This window comes from Astyanax mexicanus, chromosome 1 (assembly GCF_023375975.1).
Source record: "Astyanax mexicanus isolate ESR-SI-001 chromosome 1, AstMex3_surface, whole genome shotgun sequence".
Taxonomy (NCBI): Eukaryota; Metazoa; Chordata; class Actinopteri; order Characiformes; family Acestrorhamphidae; genus Astyanax; species Astyanax mexicanus.
The window spans coordinates 19050163-19074738 of record NC_064408.1 but is presented as its reverse complement, the minus strand read 5'-3'; the positions used below and the strand labels follow the sequence as shown (position 1 = coordinate 19074738).

At 37.3% G+C, this 24576-nt stretch overlaps 1 protein-coding gene across 6 annotated transcripts; it reads right to left on the bottom strand.

Annotated features, from left to right (window-relative positions):
* Positions 1 to 112: 112 nt before the first annotated feature.
* On the bottom strand, positions 113 to 24576 carry srek1 (splicing regulatory glutamine/lysine-rich protein 1). 6 transcript variants are annotated; one of them, XM_022667838.2, is made up of 12 exons: positions 24336 to 24575; positions 22491 to 22624; positions 19635 to 19750; positions 18673 to 18837; positions 18329 to 18507; positions 18003 to 18133; positions 17728 to 17836; positions 16616 to 16720; positions 11979 to 12107; positions 10026 to 10097; positions 7136 to 7262; positions 113 to 1906 (listed from the first exon to the last, which is right to left on the bottom strand). In XM_022667838.2, exons 1-12 carry the CDS (start codon positions 24461 to 24463, stop codon positions 1757 to 1759), a joined length of 1545 nt encoding a protein of 514 aa, XP_022523559.1. In that variant the 5' UTR covers positions 24464 to 24575; the 3' UTR covers positions 113 to 1756. The 6 variants fall into 6 exon arrangements, with proteins under 6 accessions (XP_022523559.1, XP_022523558.1, XP_049330229.1 ...); XM_022667837.2 differs by having other exon boundaries at positions 18673 to 18855; positions 24336 to 24574; XM_049474272.1 differs by lacking the exon at positions 24336 to 24575 and adding an exon at positions 20069 to 21634 and having other exon boundaries at positions 18673 to 18855.

Below are 24576 nucleotides of genomic sequence, written 5' to 3'. Positions count from 1 at the left end.
AAGGGCAAAATTTTGCATTCATCAAAAATTTTCGACAAAAACCAAAATTTTAGCATAAACAAAACAAAACAAACAAACAAACAACAACAAAAAAAAAACACTTAAAGCCATGTTCAGTTGAGGCAGACCCTCTTTAATGTTTATTTGGTAGGGAAAATCTAATGTATCCAGTTATACATTGGGTTTTCAAAAATAAGCTAAATATATCCACAGAATCACACTTCACCAAACAGTATAGTTCAGGAATAGCTATTTTGTGTTCTGAAGTTTTTCCATATTAGTTCCAACAGTTAAATGTGCATTAAGTCTACAAAAAAACAAACAAAAGAAAACGGTCATTATAAAAGAATAAATAACATTCAGAAGCTTCTTGAAGCTCACTAACGTACATCTGTAACTCCAAATGTTTTACAGTATTACAGTCAAATGTACAGGAAGTCTTTATGAGCCAATGCTTGAAGACCTGCATGTTTATAATGCATAGAAAAAAAACACCACAAATTGTAAATCTGGTCGTATGAATCAATATTGAACACTTTTTGTACAGAAAGTTAAAGTACACATGCTCTATATGTCCAAAAGTTTGTGGACTGTCCTTTTACACAGCTTGTCTAGTCCCCGTAGAGAAGTATTACCTGTATAATTGGACCATTTTAACCTTTTGGCACTGTGCCAGAGGGGGGGTAGAAGGGTATAAAGCCCACCACCAGCACGGAGCTGTGGAGCAGTGGAATAAACTGGGTTTGCTGGAAAGATGGAGGTCGATGGTGCTCGATCCAATATTTTTATGGGTCATTATGTATCTTTAAACACTGAATGCAATCAAAACTTTACAGCAATGCCTCAAAATTTAGATCCTTGGTTTTTGGAAGAAATATTTGGAAGAAATTGATTGAGCAGGTGTCCCAACACTTTTGTCCATATAGAGTATACATGCGATCATTCCCAATCACTGGTTTAGGAAAAATGTTTAAAATACAAAAAAAGAAAAAAGCACTTATTTACCAGCTTTGTTACCAAGTTATACAGTATATATATCTATATATATATATCTATACAGTATATCGTCTTTTACTATATTTAATATTCTGCTTACAATCAATCAATTTCTTTCTTATTCCAGGCACTTTTTTACATACTATGGGGTGTTTTATTCCCCCACACAGTTCTCCTGTAGTCCTGAATTTCTGTAAAAGTCAAACCCTGTCTTAAGGGCACATAATCCTTAGTTATCCACAGTACACAAAAAATATAGAAATGTGTAGACTCCATGATGTCTCTTGTACAGGTAATTATGGCTCTGTATTTTAATATGAAGGGCAGGAATAATAAAACTCAGCCATTAAAAAATGTCCAAGTGTTTTTTTTTCTACGGCTATACACAACGTAGATCATACACAGACCGAATTTTTGCATGTGGAGGAAAAAAAAAGGAAACAACAACAAAAAGCTGTAAACTAGACACAGGTATTATCTTCTCAATAAAGCTCTCACACTAAGCATCACACATCAGGTCCATATTTCAAAATCTGTAACGGAACAACATTAAAAAAGGCTGTTTCTGACCATTCTGGTAAGGAAGCTGGAGAAAGCACTGTTGTAGAGGAGCACAGATATTAAAATCCAGGTTATGTTACACTTTATATTCTTCTTTAGGCAGATTTCTTAAGACCAGCTGTTCTGAACTCCATATCCACAGTGGAAATCCTGCTTTAGCGGCTGTTCCCAGGTCAGCTGGATATGAGTTTCAGCCTGGTCACTCTGTAGTGGACAGTTCCTCCTCCTCTCCGTGTGTGCTGCTGTAGCTGCCATTGTGATGAGCTCGAGGAGACAGATCCTCACTGGCGGCTGAATCCGAGCCCTCAGCTTCACTCTCATAATCCCTCTCCTCGTACTGTTTCTCAACCTGTAACACACAAACATACAATAAACTATATTCACCTACTTCAATCATCCTTCACTTAAACTGACTCATACACAGCAATCTAGCGGAGCTAATATAAAAAGAACAGTGACTGAAATAAGCAAACACTTATTTAGCTGTTGGTTTGCTATGGGTTTGCTGGGTTATTGCTAGGTGGTTGGTGAGGTGTTACTTCTACATTGATGTTACAGTGGTTGCTAAGGAGTTGTACTGTTTGAGGATAAAATGTTTCACTAATTGTTCCAAAAATGAGTCCAAAAATATTTCATTAAATGGTGAAAATCAAATAAGTTTGGCAAACAAAGCTGTGTCCACAAAGTGATAAATGATATTAAAAAGGTGCCATCATGTATCAAATTCAATGACTTTTAAGACATTTTTAATTCTGCTCACAAGGAAATATAATACAATTACTGTGCCAAAAAATGACAAACTAGGTGGTAGTAGGGGTGGGCGATATGGCTCTAAAATGATATCATGATATTTTCACTATAATGATACTTTTGGCGATATGACAAAACACTGAATTAGAAAAATTTAGAATTTTATTATTGCATGCAATTTAATATGGCTAACTGAGAGATTAAAAAAATGTTGATTTATACCAAAAGTCAATGATCCAGAATGTCATTAAACTAATAATGCACTCCAAATATCTGATACTGGACAGATCTAATCTTCCTCTAGTAGATATATGATGGGAAATGAGAACAGTGTGAATTTTTCTTTTGCTAAAAAAAAAAAAAAAAAAACAGTACCCTGATGTGATGATTATTGGATGTGGCACAATATTTCAGGGTATAATATCGTTCACGATATTCAACATTTTTGGCGATATCACGTACGATACGATATGGCACACCCTAGGTGGAAGTACAAAAAAAACATTTCTCTGAATTGAGGGGAAAATATCAGTTCACCTTAAGGAACATTACTGACATTCTATTCTATCAAATAAACATAAAAGTACAATGTTAATTACAATTGTTAGACATTTTAATGGGCTTGAATGGCACATCAAGTAATAAACCATCCACAAGCATATTTACACTATAGCTTCAATTTACTTTAAAAAAGTAGGTGTTATGAATAAGAAGTACAAAAAAGCCTGTGATTATATTTTAGTGTTTTGCAGTCAATCTTGTTTTTATTTTATGGTTATTTATGCATGCAATTAATCACTTTAACATATTCACATTCTTCAATAACCATTTCAATGTTCTCTCCAATTTAAAAAATTAACAGAACCAAACACAATTATTTTAAAAACTCGTAAAAAATGCTTTAATAAAACTATTTATGTTTCATATGAATTTGTTGTGACATTCATGTTAAATCAGGATTTTAACCATAAAATAGTTTTCTTATCACAATGATGAACAATAAACGCTCAGCATGGCTAAAATTAAACGTTCATTAAACATTCAGCACAACTAAAATTCACTATTTGCTATTCAATTTAATGCCTCCCCTCCTAAAATTCCAAACATTTAAGACATTTTTTGACCTTGAATATGGAAAAATAAATTTCAGGCATTTTATGACTTTTTAAGGACCTGCAGGTACCCTGGTCATAGAATAAAAAGCTTAAATACTGTTGCGTTCTCTTTCAAAGAAAAATACCCCAAAAAAGATCTGTAAAACAAATCAATTCCACTTCTTGACACATTTTTTTCTTTACCCCAAAATGTACATGTACACTGTGTTTCAGTTTTGAAGTCGTTAAACTATTCTGCCAAAACCTTTGTTTGCGTGTGCCCTGTTAGAAAAACACTGAACAAGAGTAAGAATCACAGAAGGCATCGTGAAGGCAGCTTCTTCTGTGCAAACACACATTGTGTATGTTTCACAGTGCTTCTGGGAAAGCACAACATTGACTGGCCAAAAAAAAAAAAAAACACCAGGTTTTCTCATGCCGAAACAGTAAAGGGTGTTCCTCAAAGCGCTGCCATGTGCTGACATGTGCTTAAGATTTCCCCTAACTGGAATTAGCAGGTTTACATGAATCAATCCGCTATTATCCACCACCAATGTTTAAAAATGATCCAGTGTGTTTTAGCAGGTTATGTTTTCCTGACAGCAGACCGAGCCCACTGTGAGAAGATGAAGCGTGATTCAGAGTGTGGTTTTAATGGTGGTGGTGTCTGTGGGGATTGTACGCTCACATGTTGCCTGTTTACGTGTGACTGCAGAAGTAATTTGGAGGTCAGTGTGAAAAAAAAAAAAAAAAATTATAAATCCAACAGTCTATCGCAGTCCCGGTGTGCGTAGCCTACAACTTCACTGTTGAGCTTCAGGCCATTTTTTACCTCTGCTGGGCTTTTTTTTTTTACCAGTCACACAAGACAAGGGCTGCACGATTTGGAAAATGAACATTGCAAATGTACTTTTTTCAACAATATACATAGCCATATTAAACAATGCAGGGCCTATGACACCACCAGCCCCGCCCTCACCCGCGTCCGGACTGATCAAGAGCTGAGTCAGTGCCGAGCACTCAAAACCCGAGGAAAACAGCAAAACAACAGTAATCTGCCCTTTAATCAGGCATTTAAATGGCTTTTCAAAAGGTAAATAAAAGCATTTTTCTGGGATTAAAAGCGTGAATCAGCTATAACTGGAAATATCTGAACAAAACTGTGCTGGACTGAGGTGCACAGCTTTCCACACGTGCGTTTACAAGCATGTGCCCAACCATGTGGATGGAGGCCATGAGGTTACCACGTGTTTACTCCTACACAACACAGAGTAGTTCCACAGCGATTGGGGTAAAGTAACAGCTAATTTTTACTAATTTTATGTGATTTAAAACACTTTTTACTGTTTAGGGATGGTTTATGAAATATAAAATATTACACACAGGCTTCCAATGCAATAGAAATAAAAATAATATATTTTTTTAGTTAATTGGATTTATTTGCTATATAGATTTTATAGAACAATATTAGAGTCTTTTTTTCTGTGCATTACAGACAGAAAACAGTGACCAGACATCTTGTTTAGAAAACGTCAAAGGCTTGAATTTACTTTGATAGTTTGGACAGTGCCATGCTGAAAGTCACCTCAACGTGTTTTATTAATTCTACTTTAAGTCATTCTACAACTTAACGTACTAATTAGAACAGACATGCACTTTGATCAAATACAAGACAGACCATTTTGTTCATCATCGCTGTCATGTTAAAACATTGTATATTTTTTCTTTTCCTGGCGTAAACTGTTTTTTTTATACTGTTTTAGAATTATATGTTGACAGAAGCAGTATGTCTCCTCCATAATGCACTGTGATAACTCTACATCAACTTCTACTGAAAGGTAAGAAAGTTTAATTTTTTTTTATGAAGCTGCTATCCAAGATAGAAAGTTATACATATTCAACTGCTACTGAGAAACAAACCAACTTGGTATGTTGAGATAAATTTAAAGAAATGTTCTGATTATTTCCAAGCAAACCAAATATTTAATGGTTTATCATATCCTGTCTCCTTTATACTGGAAACAAAGCCAAAAGTAGGCCATAATAACCCAGAAAACAGGCTGTTCTGCAGGTCCATGGCATTTTCAAAGAGAACAAGCTGTAATCATGTTTATCTCCTTAAATCTAGAACAGCAGCCAAGAGACACTGAAACGATACTGCAACGATACATACTGCTTATCCAACCATCTATAGTATTTATTTGATCATATATGGTAAACGGCGGCAATATGGGCCACTTTCAAAGGCAAAAAAGGCCTAACTTTTCTAAAAAAAACAGCAAGTGACAGCAAGTGTTTTTATCAGCTAACCGATCGGGTCACAGCTTAGCGAGAACAGTGAAAACAAGCAAGATGGAGGATAGAATGTCACTGAAGAAAAATACGTCACTGGGTTACAGAAGCACTTGTTTCTTGTGATTATCTATCTCTGAGAAGCCAAGACAAGCAGCGTCCTCTTACTACAGTTAAATAATTCAAACGAGAAGTAAATTAAAATCTTCAGTGAAGACAGCATATTTACCACATACAAAGCTACCTAGAGTGAACAAAGGGTGACCTTTAATAGTCTTTAGTGTGTGTGTGTGTGTGTGTGTTAGAGCTTAGTTCAGGCCCAAAATATCCAGCCCGTCCGGGCCCTGACACGTTCTTTTAAACCTGAGCTTAAATTAAATTAGACATTTTTTGAGTAAGCAGAGCGTTAAAACTAAGCTTTGAAAAAACATTTTCAGAATGTTTGAATGAGTGAAATCTGTTCAAAAATTATGTTAATTAACATTGAAACACTGAAGAAGACCTATTATTTATTAAAACAAATTATTAAGAACAGATCTCTGAAAGATTAAAACACAAACAATGCAAACTATGATCCACAGGCTTAAACATCGATAAATTAGGCTACAAGAATGATGTCTAAATGACTTTCCTCTAATCTAATTTAATTTAATATGGTTTAAGAATAAAAAATAAATTCTGAACAAACAAATTTCTTATACTGAGCTTATAGTCTACGTGCAAAAACAAAAAATCAGTAATAAGGCCATGCACTGCACTTTACTTTACACTGCATCTATCAGACTTTCCCATATTATACAGCATTCTGCCCCATCCACTCCCCACTCAATTTATTCCTTATCTGCACTTAGTCTTATTCTGTTACCTACTGGACTATTTCCTCACTTCCACACACACACTCTAGATATCGGCATATCTACATCTGTGCAATATTTGTTCTGTGCAATATTTGACTACAGTGTGAAGTATCATGTGTATTGTTATTGAGTATACTGTGTATATTGTTTATACTGTAAAGCTATCTGTATGTCTATTTTATATTCTATTTTATTTTATTATTCTTGTTTTAAATATTGTTCTCTGCACATTGGTGGGAATCTGCACCCACGTTTCTCACTCACATGTACACCTGTACTCTGTGACCTGACAATACAAATCTTGAATCTTGATTCTTGCAAGTCAAGTGTGTAATACAGACAAGTGGAGTGTGCACTGCGCACTTGTGCTACTTTTTTTTTTTTAAACACAGTTTGATTTGATACTTTGCTTTACTGTGATTATCAAGCCATAGCTTTATATAAAATAAAAAAGCATTAAAAAAATAGAGGCCTACGTCACAAACTATTTTCTTGAGCTCAGGTCAGGCCTCGGGTCGGATCGGGTTTGGTCAGAGAATATAAGATCTAGTGTGTGTGTGTGTGTGTGTGTGTGTGTGTGTGTACCTTCACAGTTCTGGCTTTTTGCTCCTCCATGTTGTAGTCTCTACTCCCCCTCTTCCTGGATGTTGACCTCCTCCTCCGCTCCCGGCTGCTGTCCCGCACACGCTCCCTCTTCTTCTCTTTCTTTCCTCTGAAAAGAAAAGTCAGAGAGAACTAATTAGTGGTGTAAGAAAATATTGGTTCTCTTACGCATATGATGATCTGTTTGGCGACACTGTTTAAATGATTTAGTATTGATTTTTAATTAACAATAAACCCAACATAAACACGTACCGTATTTTTCGGACTATAAGGCGCACCGTATTATAAGACGCACTATCAAAGAACGCCTATTTTCTGCTATTTTTCCATACATAGGGCGCATCGCATTATAAGGCGCGTTAAGTGACACTAGAAAGGGTGCCTATATCAAAGTGAACAGGGGTGGCGCCATGTTTCCCTTCCCCCACCGGGGGTGGTCGCTTGCCGGTGGAGCGTCTCAGTATATATAAATCTAGCTCTTTCAAAGTCAAACGAGTGCTGGATATTAATCTACACAGATTCCTCTCCTGAAAACTGTTTATTTGGGTGAGTAACGTGCTTCAGTTTATTTACAGTAAGCTTAGATTTCCAGATGTCCACTAAGGCTTGCTGCACCAGCGTTAGCATAGCTATCCGCTAGCACGCTAGCTAGTCACCTAAACTAGTAAAGTTAACCCAAACTTAAACGACAGCGTTACACTGAGTAATCCTGCGTGTTCTGGTAAGACAGTGAGATATTAGCTAGCGATTCGTCCCCCGTAGCTTGTTTTAACACGGTAAACAAGCAGATTACAGGCTGATAAAACTCACCTCTGAGAGAGTTAGCGCTTAGCATCTAGCTAATGCTAGCCAGGCAAAGCAGCACAGACTTACAGGCCGATAACTCACCTCTGAACGGTGAACGCTTAGCGATTAGCATCTAACTCTAATAATACTGCTCCAGCAGTATTAAAAGTGCTAAATTTAGAAAATACTGATCTCTGAACAGTGAAAAAGCTAGCTAGCTAAGCGGTTAGCATCTAGCTAATGCTATTGCTGCTCCAGCCTCGGAGCGGCACGGCTCTGCACGGAGTGTGTGTTTATTGCTCCTTACACCTGACGGGTAAAATTTAGATAATACTGATCTCTGAACAGTGAATAAGCTAGCTAATGCTATTTGCTGCTCCAGCCTCGGAGCTGCACGGCTCTGGACTCTGTATAGCACTGAAACTCTGTATAACGCTGCACGGAGTGTGTGTTTACTGCTCCTTACAACCTGACGAGTAAAATTTAGATAATACTGATCTCAGTGAATAAGCTAGCTAGCTTAGCGGTTAGCATCTAGCTAATGCTATTGCTGCTCAGCCTCGGAGCTGCACGGCTCTGGACTCTGTATAGCACTGAAACTCTGTATAACGCTGCACGGAGTGTGTGTTTACTGCTCCTTACAACCTGACGAGTAAAATTTAGATAATACTGATCTCAGTGAATAAGCTAGCTAGCTTAGCGGTTAGCATCTAGCTAATGCTATTGCTGCTCAGCCTCGGAGCTGCACGGCTCTGGACTCTGTATAGCACTGAAACTCTCTATAACGCTGCACGGAGTGTGTGTTTACTGCTCCTTACAACCTGACGAGTAAAATCCATACAAAAGGCGCACCGTATTATAAGATGCACTGTCAATTTTTGTGAAAATTAAAAGTTTTTAAGTGCGCCTTATAGTCCGAAAAATACGGTACAAACACTTATGTAATGTTTAGGTAAATGAAGGTACATCAAACTACCATTTAGGGGAGGGCAAAATGGCCCTAAAATAATATCATGATATTTGATGGTATTTTTGTGAATTTTTGTCAATAGTCTTGAAGATATGACAAAATTGCTAAATTGAAAAAATATTTTAAGAATACAAAAATGAAAAATCATTTTTGTTATTGCAAACAATATAATATGGCACACTCTTAACTGATATATTAAAAAATAAAAAATTATTAGATTTGTAACAGAAGTCAATGATCCAAAATTTCATGATACTAATAATGCACTTCATATATCTCCCATATATCCAGGATTAAAGTAAAATAAATGATACTGGACAGATATAATATGTCTCTAGTTGATATATAATAGGAAATAAGAACTAGTCGGCATTTTCTGTAAGAGCTGTTTGTTCATGTATGATAATACACAGGGCCTGGGCTTCCGGGGCTTTAGCCCCGAATAAATTTCCAGTAGCCCCGAATAATTTCGCTCAGCTCAGCTGTATTATTAATGAGGAGACAGGTCACTGGCCATGTGTGAATGAAAAAACTCTTGACGCGAATCACGGAGCCAGTTCAAGGATAAAGTTCTGCCTCTCAGGAGAAATAGCCAATCAGCTTGCTGGTTTTGCGGAGCACGGTGGGCTAGTAGGGAAGCCCCCGCCCCCTCCTGATCAGCCAATAACTGTTTCATTTAGGATTGCAGGGTTACTGTAAGTTATAATTATAATTAAGTTATAATTAACGAAAATGTATTTAGCTAACCAGTTAGCTAGAAGCTGAATGTTGTGAATAGCCAGAATTTAGTCCTTTACTTAGTTTCAATGAGTTTCTTAGCCCTAAAATTATTTTCCACCGGGTCCGATAGTATGTTTGCATACACCTCAAAAAGTATGTATGTAGTTGCACCCCTGCCCGAGGATGATTAGAAAGTAGCATAATTAAGGATGGTATACTGTGGGCCTGCTTCTGAACAGGCATTAAGCTCCTGAGTCCTAGACAAACTTTCTGAATCAAAATGTTCCATATTCCAGGACACAGCATTATCCTAGGGTGAGTAACAGCTTAAAGATGCATTAAAAGGAGCTGAATTTCTTAATCTGTGGAAGAATTTCGAAACCTAGATGAATGTACCTCTTTGGTGAAGGAGACTTTGCTTTCTTTCTTGGGGATCTAGAGCGAGATCTACTTCTCCTTTTGTGTCCCCTGCAAAAGACATATTTACCATTGATTGCTGTGAAACAACACAGGAAATTACATGGCTGCACTTAAAATAATGTCACGCAGTGCCAATTTTACAAACTGAACCACGCAATGAAACTATGCACGCAACGTTCACACGATACAAATGTATCTTTCAAACACGAAAGCTTCATGGAAGTTGCTAAGCCAAAGTTCTGACATTGGAACATATAACATATAACATTGTATAACCAGAGTTAGACAACCCAAATGTTAAGCAGTCATCCTGATATTTAAAAAAAAAAAATATATATATATATATATATATATATATATATAATAAATAAATAAAGCACTATATCATTTTAAAACGTTTTGCTCTCTGTAAAAAGAATTAAGAGATCAGTTTAGTTTCTGAAGCAGTTTCTCTGATTTAGCTATTTACAAGTATATGTGAAGTAAATTGAACATTGTTGTTGTATTTTATAAACTACAAACAACATTTCTCCTAAATTCCACATAAAAATATTGTCATTTAGAGCATTTATTTGCAGAAAATGAGAAATGACTAAAATAACAAAAAAGATGCAGAGCTTTCAGACCTCAAATAATGCAAAGAAAACAAGTTCATATTCACTCAAGAGTTTAGAAATCATTATTTGGTGGAATAACCCTGGTTTTTAATCACATTTTTCATGCATCTTGGCATGTTCTCCTCCACCAGTCTTACACACTGCTTTTGGATAACTTTATGCCACTCCTGGTGCAAAAAATCAAGCAGTTCAGTTCGGTTTGATGGCTTCTAATCTTCCATCTTCCTCTTGATTATATTCCAGAGGTTTTTAAGTTGGTAAAATCAAAGAAAAATGCAGACTTACTGAGCTCAGCTATAGGTGCTTTTCTCTCATATCTGGCAGCTGCACCATTTATATTTAATGTAACAAATAAAAGTTGCAAACTGACAATGCTTATAAATGCAAATAAGAAATAACATTTTGTAGCAGGACCACACATCGCATGTTACTAACCGCTGGTTCATAAACCCGATGACACTTCAGCACCAAGAGGAAGTGTTAAAAACATTGTTAAGCTAAGCAGCGAATTAAAAACTGTGTGATACTGTCATACTGTCAGTTGCTCAAGTTCACCAAACACAATGTTGTCTGAGGGGATGAGCTGCATTACTCATTTGCACGTTTGCATTTTCGCAGTCAGCTCTATTAGTTGAGAGTTAAATATTGAATGTCTTGCCTCTTAACATGTTTGAGAGCATCAGTTGTAAAGTTGTGTAGAGGTAGAGTTGGTATAAAGTGAATAGCTCTGTTTGAGTAATGTTTGAGTGATGTAATATGGCAAGAACTATTCAACTAAGTAAAGAAAAAAAATACTTTAATTAATGTCAATGTCAAGTTAATACTAAACATTTCAAGAACTTTGAAAGTAACCTCAAGGAAGAGCAAGAGACCCTTTGTTGTACAGGATAAGTTCAACAGAGTTACCAGCCCCAGAAACCACAACAAGACCCCAGATAAGAGGCACCTAGAGCTTTTGTTTTTTAACACTAAGCTTACTACATGATTTCTTGTTTGTGTTCCTTCATAATCTGGATGACTTTAGTATTCATTTACAATGTAGAAACAAAAAGCCTTTTTTTATTACGTTTTACAAGGGGGGGTGTTTTTTTTGAGTGTGTGGTATGCAAAAAAGACATGAAATCTCATTGTTTTTAATGAGTAATTTGGCTACTGACAGACTAATAACAAGACTTGAACAACTTATTTAGGAAATACATTGTATAATTCATCTGCGATAAGTAAACTGGAATACTAAACCAATTCCCAACTACATTTGACTAATTATTATCATTACTGCCTAAATCATTTCATATTTAATTGTTCTGCTGACCTGCTAGTGCTTCGGGATCTGTGAGGCCGGCCATAGTTTTTCAGAGGAGTTCTCCCCTTTTTGTCTTTTCTCCGGTCATCACCATCATCTCCTTTTCTGGTCTTCCCATCCCTATCTTTCCGTCTGTCCCTGTAAAACAATTAAAGAGCTCATAAGGTTTTGAGATTTTACTGAAACCACCAGTTTGTGGCTGGAGTAGGTGATTTATTTTTTCCTTGAGTTTCTTAAAATACTACTTACATTCCAATAAAAACTAGCAAATCAAACGATCAGACAATTAAAGAAAATAGGAAATGAATTGGAAATGATTGGAGCTTTGAGATCAAATAAAAATAAAGTTCTACCTATCTGTCTAACTGAGCTAGTTTCACAAGAGTGACAGAGAAAAATCTCGTTATAAAAAAGTTGAATAAAGTGAGAGGAACCACTTCTTGACTTCTAACAGAACCTAACTGACAAAAAGTAAAAGCAGCATGCATTTAGAACAAGAAATGGGGTATATGGCCTAAAAATGAGCTTAAGGCCCAATTCTATTTCACCCCATGGTCCTAACCACTCTGTTCCACTGTTCCATTCAAGGTGGAACAGGAAAATGTAAGCAAATAAAAGCTATTCAAATCTAATTTCAGCTCTCCATAACAGAGAAATTAAGGAATAGACAATAAAAAAATGAAGAGACCACATCTTTGGAATTTCTCCCAAATTCCAAATAAAAATATTGTCATTTAGAGCATTTATTTGCAGAAAATGAGAAATGGTTGAAATACCAGAAAAGATGCAGAGCGTTCAGACCTTAAATAATTCAAAGAAAACAAGTTCATATTCAAAAAGTTTTAGGATTTCAGAAATCAATATTTAGTGGAATAATCCTGGTTTTTAATCACAGTTTTCATACATCTTGGCATGTTCTCCACCACCAGTCTTACACACTGCTTTGGATAACTTTATTATGCCACTCCTGGTGCAAAAATTCAAGCGGTTCAGCTTGGTTTGATGGCTTGTGATCATCCATCTGTAGCAGATAGCCTGATATCTCATTGTGAAATCACACTCTGTTCCCTTAAATCCACTTGAGAAATTCCACTGGAGAGCAGAGGGGGATCTCCCCAACCTTGAATGATAACACTTTAACGACTTTTACGACCATTTGCTGGAAACATCTGTCTCGCTAAAAGCATCTGAACAAAGACCCATAAACTTTGGGGATTAACATGTCACCTGCTGATCCGCTATCTTCGGAGCACACCTCTTAAACAGTCACAACTAATTTTCACACACACACACACGCAGTTTGACCCTTTAACTGGTCAAGGACCCGTGGACCATTTAACAAGACAATACTGCCACCCGCAGGAGAAGAAAGGAACTTTTCTTGGAGCACGAGGCTATGATCGAAAAATTACATATGTATATGCTGTTACAATAACTTAAATAACTGTTGGTTAATTCTAATATTGTGAGAAGCAGGGTATCAAGCAATGTGATGAAACACTTTCTAATCAAGAGAACAATTTTGAGGTTTACCTTCATTTTCTTCTACAGGTTCCAGGCTGAAGAATTATGTCTTGTTTGTCATTGGTTGAACTATTGCAACTAGTCAGCGTAGTTTTAACTTTTGCTTTGGTTATATAGATACATTTTCCTGTTTAGTAAAGAGCAAAGCATAAAAGTATAAAGGTATAGTGAATTTCCGATTTAAAGGGTTCTGAAATGATGTTAACCAGAGCAATAGGACCTGCATTCCTTAGTGGGGGAGAGGTGTGAATTACGACGGCCACAGATTTATATCTTTGAATACACAGGCGAGTCTGCCATTTCAAAAGGGAAATTTAAGGCTGAAAAATGTTAAAACATTAAAAACAAAATGTGTTCTTAAGACGTGAATGAACATTAACTATAAAAAGAACACGGAGGGCAACAAACTAGCAGTCTGGTTAAAATAATTACTTAAAAGCTATCAGGGCATGTTTCCACAATACTTTAATCAGGTTAATAACTAAATCTTGAATTAATAAGTTTAAAGTTCATAACGAGTTTCTTTCTTTCCTTTCTAAGAGTCCGGTGCGTGTGAGTTAGTGTATTCCCTGGTCATGTGTTATATTTCTTTCCATTCTTACACCTCAAAATCAACTATGATTATCTAATTGTCTGGTTAGGATTTCAGTTCTGAGATGTTTATTCATATCACTAAAATGCTATGCAACAGTGGGTGAATGTGGGGAAATTGTGGGTTTTCTATGTCAAAGTACATTTTAATAAGCAATGGTTTAATTTGATCATTTAAGAATGTTAAGGTTTAAGTTAATAAAGAAAAAAGGGGGAAGTCGTCTAGGCAAGACTCCACCTACCTGGAAGATGATTGGGTTTTTAGAAATTATACTTGCAGTTAGGAAACCTATCACAAGTTAGGGCCAATACGTCACGAAGGGAACGTGTTTTCCAATAAAGGGGGATGTTAGTTCATTCAGTAAGTAGTTCGTGGTTCGCAGTTCGGAGTTCGTGCGCTTTTTAGGTTTAGTTAAGTTCAATTTTTTTTGAAGTAATTTTAACTTAGAGTTTTAGTTAGAATTTTGTACTCTCTCTTTTGTTTTACTTTCTCTTAGATTCAGCTTAGTGATTCTTAAGTTCGTGAGTCATAGATTCTAGCTCGAGCTGCGCTTGCAGCACACCCGCGCTGACTAACACAAGTCCAGCGATTATCAACAGAATTAGAGAATTAGGTGCTTCCAGCTATTGAACCACCTTAGCGCTACGGAGCTGCCTATAGTTCACCGCTCATACTTAGCGTTATACATCGCTCGCCCGACCAGACCCAGACGCGAAGAGAACCCTTGATCGATCAGCTGCCCGGAGCGAGGCTCCCGCTTGCCGTTGGAACCGAAGCCCTGCTTGCACCGTGAAGTCCACCTGAAGAACCCGCTTGGCCACCTGGATCGAGCTACCCTTCCTGGCGGTCGACACCGACGGTTCCCTTCGCGGCAGAGACGACACCGGTTGCCCGAGGCCGGTCAACGCAAAGTGAGGCGCTGGTTAAATCTCTAATTCTCTGGTGGCGTTCTGTTGGTCTGGTTAGGTTGAGTCTTGCTAAGTTCTCAGTTATAGTTATTCCCGGTTGAGATGGTGGTGATCTCTGTCAGTTCCATAGTTCTAATGTAATCTAGTTTAACTCAGGTAGCTTGGGTTTAGGGCGTTTTTGCTTCTTTAGTAGTTAGTTCGTTTATAGTAGTATATATTCACTTATAATCTTGTTTAATCTCCTAATATTCTTATAGTGGGTTTAGTTATCCATATTTAGGTTTATCTCCTAGTGGGTTATCATAATTACTTCCCCTTTGGTATATTAAACTGGGTATTGATTTGTTTATTTTTATCTACTTATACATTTCTGTTGTTTGGGTCTAAAGTGTTTTGAGTTATTCATATATGCGATGAGAAGGTTTGGTTGTAAGACTGTTATCATCAGCGTGCTTGAATTTCACTCTCAAATTGTTGTTTGAATTATGCCCCTTATCTAATTCTGCATATATCCATGTATTACTTTTATTCTAAATAAATATTACTTGATTTAGCCAATTCTTGACTTAAGTGTGTTCCTCCCGTGGTTCAAAGACTTTCTGAAACCGACAAGAACTCACCCTGAGGTTAAATATAAATTTTGTAGCTAGCCGCTACTGGCGCCCTATTAACCTTTAATATTAATATTAAAATTAATATTGATATCAGGTAAATAGTTCGGTATCCATTGTAACCACTACACATCTTTCTATTGATTATATTCCAGAGGTTTTCAATTTGGTAAAATCAAAAGAAACTCATCATTAAGTGGTCTCTTATTTTTTTTTCCAGAGCTGTAATTGCTGCACCACCTGACCCCATTCTAAAGAGACAGAATGCCCTAAAGTTAACTAGTTAACCAGCAGCAGTTAGGTTGCTAAATTTTAGGGCTCCACTGCTATACCTATAGCTGTATCGGGTGCTTGAAGGGCTGTTCCAATTCTTAGTGGGGAAGGATTTTACCCCTTACCCTTGTAACTCTGTTCCAAGACGAAGGGTTACACTCAAAAACAAGGGGTAAAGGTACAAAAGGCAAGCTAGTGAGCACAGTGAGTGGGCAAACTGGTGGGCAGCCTCTGGCTGTAGTGCAGGAGATGCAGAGAGGGTAAAAGTCTTCTTCAAGGGCCCGACAGTGGGGGCTTGGGGAGCCTGGGTATTGAACCCACAGCCCTGTCGTCAATAATCAAATCTCCAACCACTAAGCCACCACTGTCCTGGTTAGAGCAGAGCATTGTACTTTTCTTTAGTGCTGTTGTGTGAATCATTACACACTACTACATCATTTCCACTGAGAATCAGTGTCAATATGAGATCAAAGGCTTCCTTGGTAGCAGACACATTGTGGTGGGCGCTAATTTTAAGGCGCAAATCGCAAGGATAACCTCAAGCACATAAAAATCCAACAAATAATCAGATGGAAAGCCACCATGAGCGTCACAAGGACAGCTCTCTACACTTACCCTGAAACATCTAAAGAGTGCAGGACCTAGTTTATGTCTGTGGTTTGTGTGGTGGGTGGGTATGTGTTAAGTAACTGAGTAAGTCTCTGAATGGGGGGAGTGCATGAGGTTGCTTGGTCTAACCTGGAACGTGAGCGGCTGGGTCTCCTGTCTCTGGATCGTGAGTGTCTCTTGTGTGAGCTGCGTGAGTCGTTCATTCTTAGCCGGGATCTCTGTGATGGCCTGCCCCTTAAAATCAAATCAAATTAAATCAGGCACATGATGAATCAGCAAAGCCTGGAGTCAGTGTACTGAACTGACACAGAATGCTTAGCTGCTTTCCACAGCATATAATAGCGCACATATATATATATATATATATATATATATATATATATATATATATATATATATATATAAAAAACATAGTGGTTTTCCAATTCCCAGAGCAATCCATGTTCTACCCATTTCTGTAATTTCCTTTATTGACTTCTGACTACTAGTGGAGCTAGGATTCCAATTTCTCAAGTAAACTAGATTACTTAGCTGACTTACACATGACTAGAATTTACATTCTCAGTGTGTCGACTTGTAAATGCTAATCAGAGTGTCATTGTAACTAAATGTCTCTATTATTTTGTTGTTGCAAATTTTAGCAATTAGCAGTTTGTTATTAGTTAGATAACTGATTATTAGTTTGGTTTTCCTGTTTATTGTCAAGACGTTGCTACACTAAAACTCAGGGTCACCCTCTATATTTATGAAGATAAATGATAAATGGAAATTCTGAATTTTCCTTTTCAAAGAAACTTGTAACTGGGTGCGCAATGAGTAGCGTTAAAGTACAGAGTATACAGGTGGTTTGGTGCCCAGAAAATACACACTATTAGGCCAAATTTTGTGACGCATGGAAATTTTAAGCCGGTAGTAGTTGGATTTGCATGGTATTTTGTGGGTACTGCTATGGTAACTGTAGTCTTGTTTGTCTCCTGTCTCACTCTGTCTTGCTGCCGTGTGCAGAGAGTCATCATACACTCATTTATTTGTTATAATTTTTTTTTTTTTATTCTTATAAATAAACTTCAAGGTTCTCAATTTTGGATTTGAAATGACTGAAAACGGTAACATATTTCACTGATATTCTGTCTTTAAAGATCTTACAGGTTAAAAGAAAACTATGAAAATTAAAGCCCCTCCACAGACAAACTAGTTCCAATGGAGCTTTAGCAGAAAACAAGAATTACAGTTTGGCCTACCTGTGTCTGGATCTTGAGCGTTTTCTTGAGTAGGAACGGGAACGTGAACGAGATCTGGAAAGGGACCTTTTAGAGCGCTTGGATCTGCTGGATGAGCAATTCTTGTGTTCTGTTTTACATAACAGTAAACACACATCCACCCAACACATTCACCATTCACACAATTAAAGAATAAACAACAACAAATGTTAATACCTTTTAAATGACTGTTCATTTGAATCTTAAAGAAGTCTTAAAGATTTAAGTATGTAGTAGAGATTGTGGCATGACTGGACCTGGCTCGATAGCTGCTGCAATGGTGGACTGAGCCTCCCTCACTCTCTTCATCACGTCTTCTAGCTCTTTAGCTGCAGCCTGAGGCGTCAGCTCTGGAGGCTTCACTATGGCATTGTTAGAATGGTTGATCCTAAAAACACAAATTACATAGAAATTAAAGGACAAACTACAGTACAAGAATTAGATGGCTTTTGTTAATACATATATAATTATTATAACTATATCTCCAAATAAATCTGTAATTGTCCTCATTGCTACATTTATGTGATGTTCAGCCTTACATGAGACAGTTAAATCTCAAACTGTTACAAAACCAATGACTTACTTTAAAGGTCTATCTCCAAACATAACTCCATTGAAGGCGAGAGCTCTAGATACAGACTCCTGGTTGGCAAACTCCACAAATGCAAAGCGTGTGGGCTGTGTCTCATCTCCTGCCATCCGTACAAACTTCACCTCCCCAACCTGCTTAAAGAACTCCAGCAGCTGCTCAGCTGTTGTGGTCTAAAGCAGAAACATGGAGAGGATTTTATACAGGACAGACTTTAAATCAAATGCAGGCACAAACACTACTAATTTCTGATATACAATTCACAAATCACCATCACAAAACACTGTATATGTATATAAACGTGTTAGCAGAATAAAGACAAGGCTTCGGCAGGATACCTGAGAATTCAGGTTGCCAACATAGACAGTCCTCCGGATTTCGTCAACTTTGGAGGGGTCCACGTTGCCCATGATGGGAACCTGGGCGGGCACTGCGCTTAGTGCTGCCACTGAAGACTCCAGTCCAGCTGCCAGTGGCCCCCGAGCAGGCAGTGGCAGACCAAGCTGAAAAGAGATTGTGTCCTAAAAAAATGTTGCCCCTGTGATTATTTAGTCTCAATTTACAGTCTTTCAAATCTTTGGTAGGCAAGTTATAAATTAAGCAATCTCTCAGGTGTTAAAAGGCGTTTTCCTTGTTTTCCCAGTTGCTCTCCGGATTCTACCAATGAGGCACGGAGCTACTCTGAGCCTGGATAAAAGTGTAAAAGCTATTTATATGCAGCAGCAAAATATGCCCCATACCATCCATTTTAAAGCATGTTTGGACAAAGTTTAAAAAAAATACTGGATCTTGTAAAGCTGTAGGAGAATAGAGGTAGGCTATTCAAGAAAAGCTAGTAATCTTTATCGTGTTTTACTGCACCGTACAGAGTATTTTGTCTATATCAATCAGCACTAATATGCACTGTTATGTTACTGTGTCCCTACTAGGGTGTGTATTCACAAGAACATGGCAATGTGATAAGAATCAGCAGGCAGGGCTTACAACTCAATATATCACAATATACTGCAATACTGTAATCAAGGCCAAATACTGAGAGTTTTTAAGAGCATATTTAGAAAAAAAATACATATTTAAAAAAAAAAAAATACATATTTATAAAATATAAATATAAAAGAGTTTACTTTTAATATCAATACAGTATTGCAAAACAAAAAACATCAATGTCAACAACACTGACATTTTCTTACACCCAAAGTCTCTATATAATACTCTAATTATGACTTTTATTTTAGTTTAATTATTCAGGTTATGTTGAGAGGACTTAAAGGAGCCAAGGGAGAGTAGGGCATCTGCTCACATTCTGTAGCGGGGCAGGAGTCGGGATGGGCAGCAATCCTCCACCGGGCATCAAGCTGGCGACCGGTGCAGCAGGTGCCAGAAGGGAGAGTGCCTTTGCCTCCTCAGGAATCTTTCCTATGGGGGAAGAGTACTGGCATTAGAGGAAGTCATGGAGAACATCAGTAACTTCACCCTTCTAAAAGAACACAAGTTCATGTAAAAACTTCCATCATTCATCCTAGAGCTCTAACACCTGTTAATAGTCCAATTAACTACCATAGCTTTTAACCTTCATACTAGCAGCAAAAGACTTTAAACATGATGACTTTCTTTTCTTTCTCACAAAACAAAACCAAAGAAAACTGTCCTTTTCCTCTTTTTGATTTTTTTTTTGTTTGCTTAAAGATCAACACAAATGTAGAGAATGAGGTAACACTTTGTGGTATGGGTCACCTGTACTGGAAACATAATGGTCATGAACCATACGATATCAAGCATGGGCGCTTTTCTCCCTGGGGTGATCGTGTCGCAGTGTTGGAAAGGGTGTGCAACACAAGACAACCGTTCATGTTGGCTGCATCACTAATAGCACACAGAACATCAGATACAGAAGAGAAGAACATTTTAAGTGTCTTTCAAAAATCCCCTTCCCCCCAGAAAAAAAGGTAGAAACTCTAAAAATTGGCCAAAACGGAAAACCAGAAGCTTCCTTGTTTTTAATCCCAACATATTACTCTAGTCTTAATGAGACTCTATTAAGGGCATATTAAGGGCATGCCTTACACTTACGACTTACGACTCTAATCTTTTAAATGAATTGCTAGAATTGGAGTATTTAAATAGGGGGTGGAAAAATGGTATAGATGGGTTTCCGGTGTGAAATGGACTAGGAGTGTAGTGAAACATGTTAATTTAAGTTTTAAATGCCAGGGCCCTCAGAATTCTATCAATGGATTGTGGAGCTACTTTGAGCTTTTTAATGGGGTAAAATAGCCATTTCTTTGTATGGGCAATGCTATGCCCATATCACTAGCATTGTAAGCCTGTTGGGAGCAGTGCTGTATTTTGGAATGCTGGAGGTGACTGGAGATGGGGTATTCAACAAAGATTTGTATTCGTTATCATGTTTCACTACAACCCAAGTCCATTTCACACCGGATTTCTCCTTAAAGTAGCCCCAAGTTATAAAGAAAAAAAATACTGGGGAAAAAATGTATTCAGCTTAACTTGAAAAAATATGTATTCTGCTTAACTGCACGTCCAAGTTGATGACAATGCAATACATGAGGCGGTTTCTTTACTGTAACTTTCTCAGCCCTGATCATGAAACTGAAATCACAAAGCCTATACAGTATATCTACACCCTAACAGTAAACTGAAGGAGTGTTTCTGGGTATTGCACAGGACCCTAAAGTCAAAGTGAAACCATGACCATATCAATGCAGAAATGTGAGAAAGAGGGAGAGTGAGAACAGAGGAAGCAGACAGAGAGAGAAAGTAAGAAAGAAAGAGAGAGAGAATGAGAAATCAAAAAAGACAATATGAGAGAGAGGTAAATCGCCAGTCGCAGCTGCCTGTATACCGTGTTCAAATCCCCTCCAATACTGGACGCCAACCTGGACAGCATAGAGAGATACGCGAAAGAGTGCAACTGCATAAAGAGGGGGGGAATGGGGGGAAGAGGGGGAATGGGGAACAAAACAAGAAAAAAAAAAAAAAAAAAAAACAAACAAACAAAAATGGAAAAAAACCAACACAATGAATATGCAACAGGCTTTTCTAATGGCAAACAAGGGACAATGTCAGAGAAAAAAAAAACAAATAAACAAGTAAAACAAAGAAAAAAAAAAAGAAAAAAAAAAGAGACAAGGTGTCCATCTTGGAAGGTTCAGCAGCTACGATCCCGGTCACAATCCCCCTTTTGAAGGCAGCGCGGGCCCCAGCGGGTTTAGTGGCTCGGAAAACAAAGCCTTGAGTCAGGCTAGTGTAGTACTGTAACGCCTGGGCCACTCTAGTCATCTGATATGCACACATAATCAACACAGAAAAAACATACAGAAACCAAATTAATCAACGCAGTAAGCCATCCAGTAGCACCAAGTCACGAGGACAAGCAGTTTTTATTTAATGGACAGAACAGCTCACTTAGGATACCAATGCTTTGGCTTGTTTTATCATCTTTTCTAAAAAAATAAAAAAATAAATAAAAAAAATTAAATAAATATTTAAAAACAGGATTGCATTTTTATTTTGGGAGACAAACACAAAAAGAAACATAAAAAGAAAAAGGACAAGGATGGTTAGGCAGATATTGTACTGCTGCAGCCTTGAAAGCTACACCATTAACATGACAAGTTTGGACTGACTGATATTATACAATTGATCCAACAAGCACGCTAGTAAAATGAGTAGCAGTTGGTACTACAGAAGGCTTTACATTACAACGCTAACACCTACTGATTAAACGAGTTTTATTATCACTAATTTCTGATTCAAAAGCTAGACTACACGTTGTTTGTACAGAAACCATGACTGACAAAATTCACCATGCGAAACGAAACGCTTTCCTTTTTTTATAATTTTAAACCCCTTATCTGCACATCACCGACATGAGCCTATAATAAACGCCAGAAAATATTCTTCCCACTACAGCCACTAACACTACCAGCCAAAAAAACAGAGCAGAACGGTTTTATCTCAGCACATTACTGCGACGGTGCAAACACAAGCAACAGAGATATAATACAGGTTATTTCAGAGAGGCCAATCTCTCAAGAGGGCTACTTTCCCCCCATACAAACATAACCCAGACAATAAATAAATAAATAAATACATACAAAAAAGTGGACATAAGATTTAGATTAAGATTACTAACCTTCTGCACAGGGAACAACAATAAGAGCTCTGTCAATAAACACAGTGTTGGTTAAATGCTGTGCCACCCCAACACTGCTCGGCTCTCTGTATTTTATGTAACAAACTTTAGACGAGAAGGAAAGCGGCGTATTGCTGTAAAAGAAAAAGAGAGAGAGAGAGAACAACATTGATACAATTGTTATTTACATAAAATAAACAACATTTTTTGTGTTTGCAATGTTTCTCACTTAATAAGTTAAATAAGCCTAATACCAATACCTTAAACACATTGCATCACATCATCTAATTAAACTGATCCAATTAACAACTATAACATCAGTTCCGAAACAAAAACCAGTGCAGCTGTCCAGCATTCTTTACGACAGCTCATTTATTTTCCAGTACAATTCGGACTTATGATAAATCTACGTAATTATCTTCTTTCTCTCTTGCACATTCATTAGAAGCCTTGTTAGGCTTCTTATTAAACTTAAATAGCATAAATTAATGGGGGTCAGATGTAATCTTGCTCCCTCTACACACACTGCTGTTTAAACTGACCCAAAACTGCTCTCACTTCCATGAAAGATCAGATGCAAATCTGTGAAACCTGTGTGTCAACAGGAAGTTGACTTTCTCATCCTTTGAACTTTATTAGATCAAACAAATGTCAGCGTCCTGAGATAACCTGGACCTCTAGCAGTGCAAATCAGATCAGTGAAGTACACATGCTGTAATATAACTGTATAATAAACCAAAATAGCTTTATAACAGATATTACAAAAACAATCCTATGTTTTTCTGTTTTCTGAATAAAACTGAAAAAATTAGATTATTTATTTACAGTGACTTTTTTTTGAAGGTGTCAATATGCTTATTGTCGATACAATAAAATATTGATATATTGTTCAGCTCTATCATTTGGTGCTGTTGAGCTAAGCTAGTGTTAGTTAGCGCCAGCTAGCGTTTGGTCAGCTAGGTTAAGTAAACAGTGCATTTTCTCATAGTTAGTCTCCACAGAGCTACACAGATATATTAGTAAACGGCATGCTACAGTAATGCTGAGACATACAAGGTTAGTTTAGTCTTGATTTTTTTTAAGTCTGCATTTTAGTCAGCAAAATATCACCACAAAGCTAACCTAGCTAGAGTTTATTAAAGGCCTTAAAGCTAGCTGGAAATGCTCTGGAATTTGTGGCTGTAAAAATATTATAATGTAAACTGTAAGTTATAACAGCTGTCATTCGTTTTTTGTGTTTCCTGAAATAACTTAATTTTACTTGATAAATTCTTTAGGAAGGTAACTATCGATATGCTTATTACATGTATTGACTCAGTCCTTAAGAGCTGTTGAGCTGTGCTAGAGTCCATTAAAGGCCATAAAGCTAGCTACAAATGCTCTACAATTTTTGGCTGTTAAAATCATACCATGTTAACTGTTTTCTGTCTTTTTCAATCAATTTTTTCAAAGGTTTCTGGTTGGTTATACTGCCCGACTGTATAATAAACTCTATTCTTAAACCACTGCCCATTTTTAAGTAGCTTTATAACTGCTGTCATAGGAGTCATATGATTTTTTTTGTGTGTGTAGCCTGAAATACTTGCTAAATGAGTTACTTTAGGAAGGTATCGGTATATCGATATATTGTCCAGCTCTGTCATTAACCTAGCCTTTTTAGTTAGCGCTAGCTAGGTCAGCTAGGTTATGTAAACAGTGTTTTTTTTTTCTCACAGTCAGTCTGCCCACAGCTAAACAGATATATATCAGTAGTGTGCTGGATTAATGCTGTTATATATAATTAGTGTTATATTGACCGGATCCCCGGTGTTTGTGCTGCTGGTGGCCGGGTGTTCAGACACTCACTCGGGGGGGTAGAGCCGCAGCTCCTCGATATCTCCGAGGAAGCCGAAGAGAGTTCTCATTTGATCGCTATTAACAGAGGCGGACAGGTTGGTGATCTGAATGACGGCGGTGCCGGGAATCCCGCTCATTGTGCTGAGCGTTTCTGTGCAGGTTTATGAAGCGCTGCTGTGTGTAAACACACACACACACACACACAGTCTCTATCACTGTTAGCTAACAGGCTAAACAGCAGCAGCAGCTC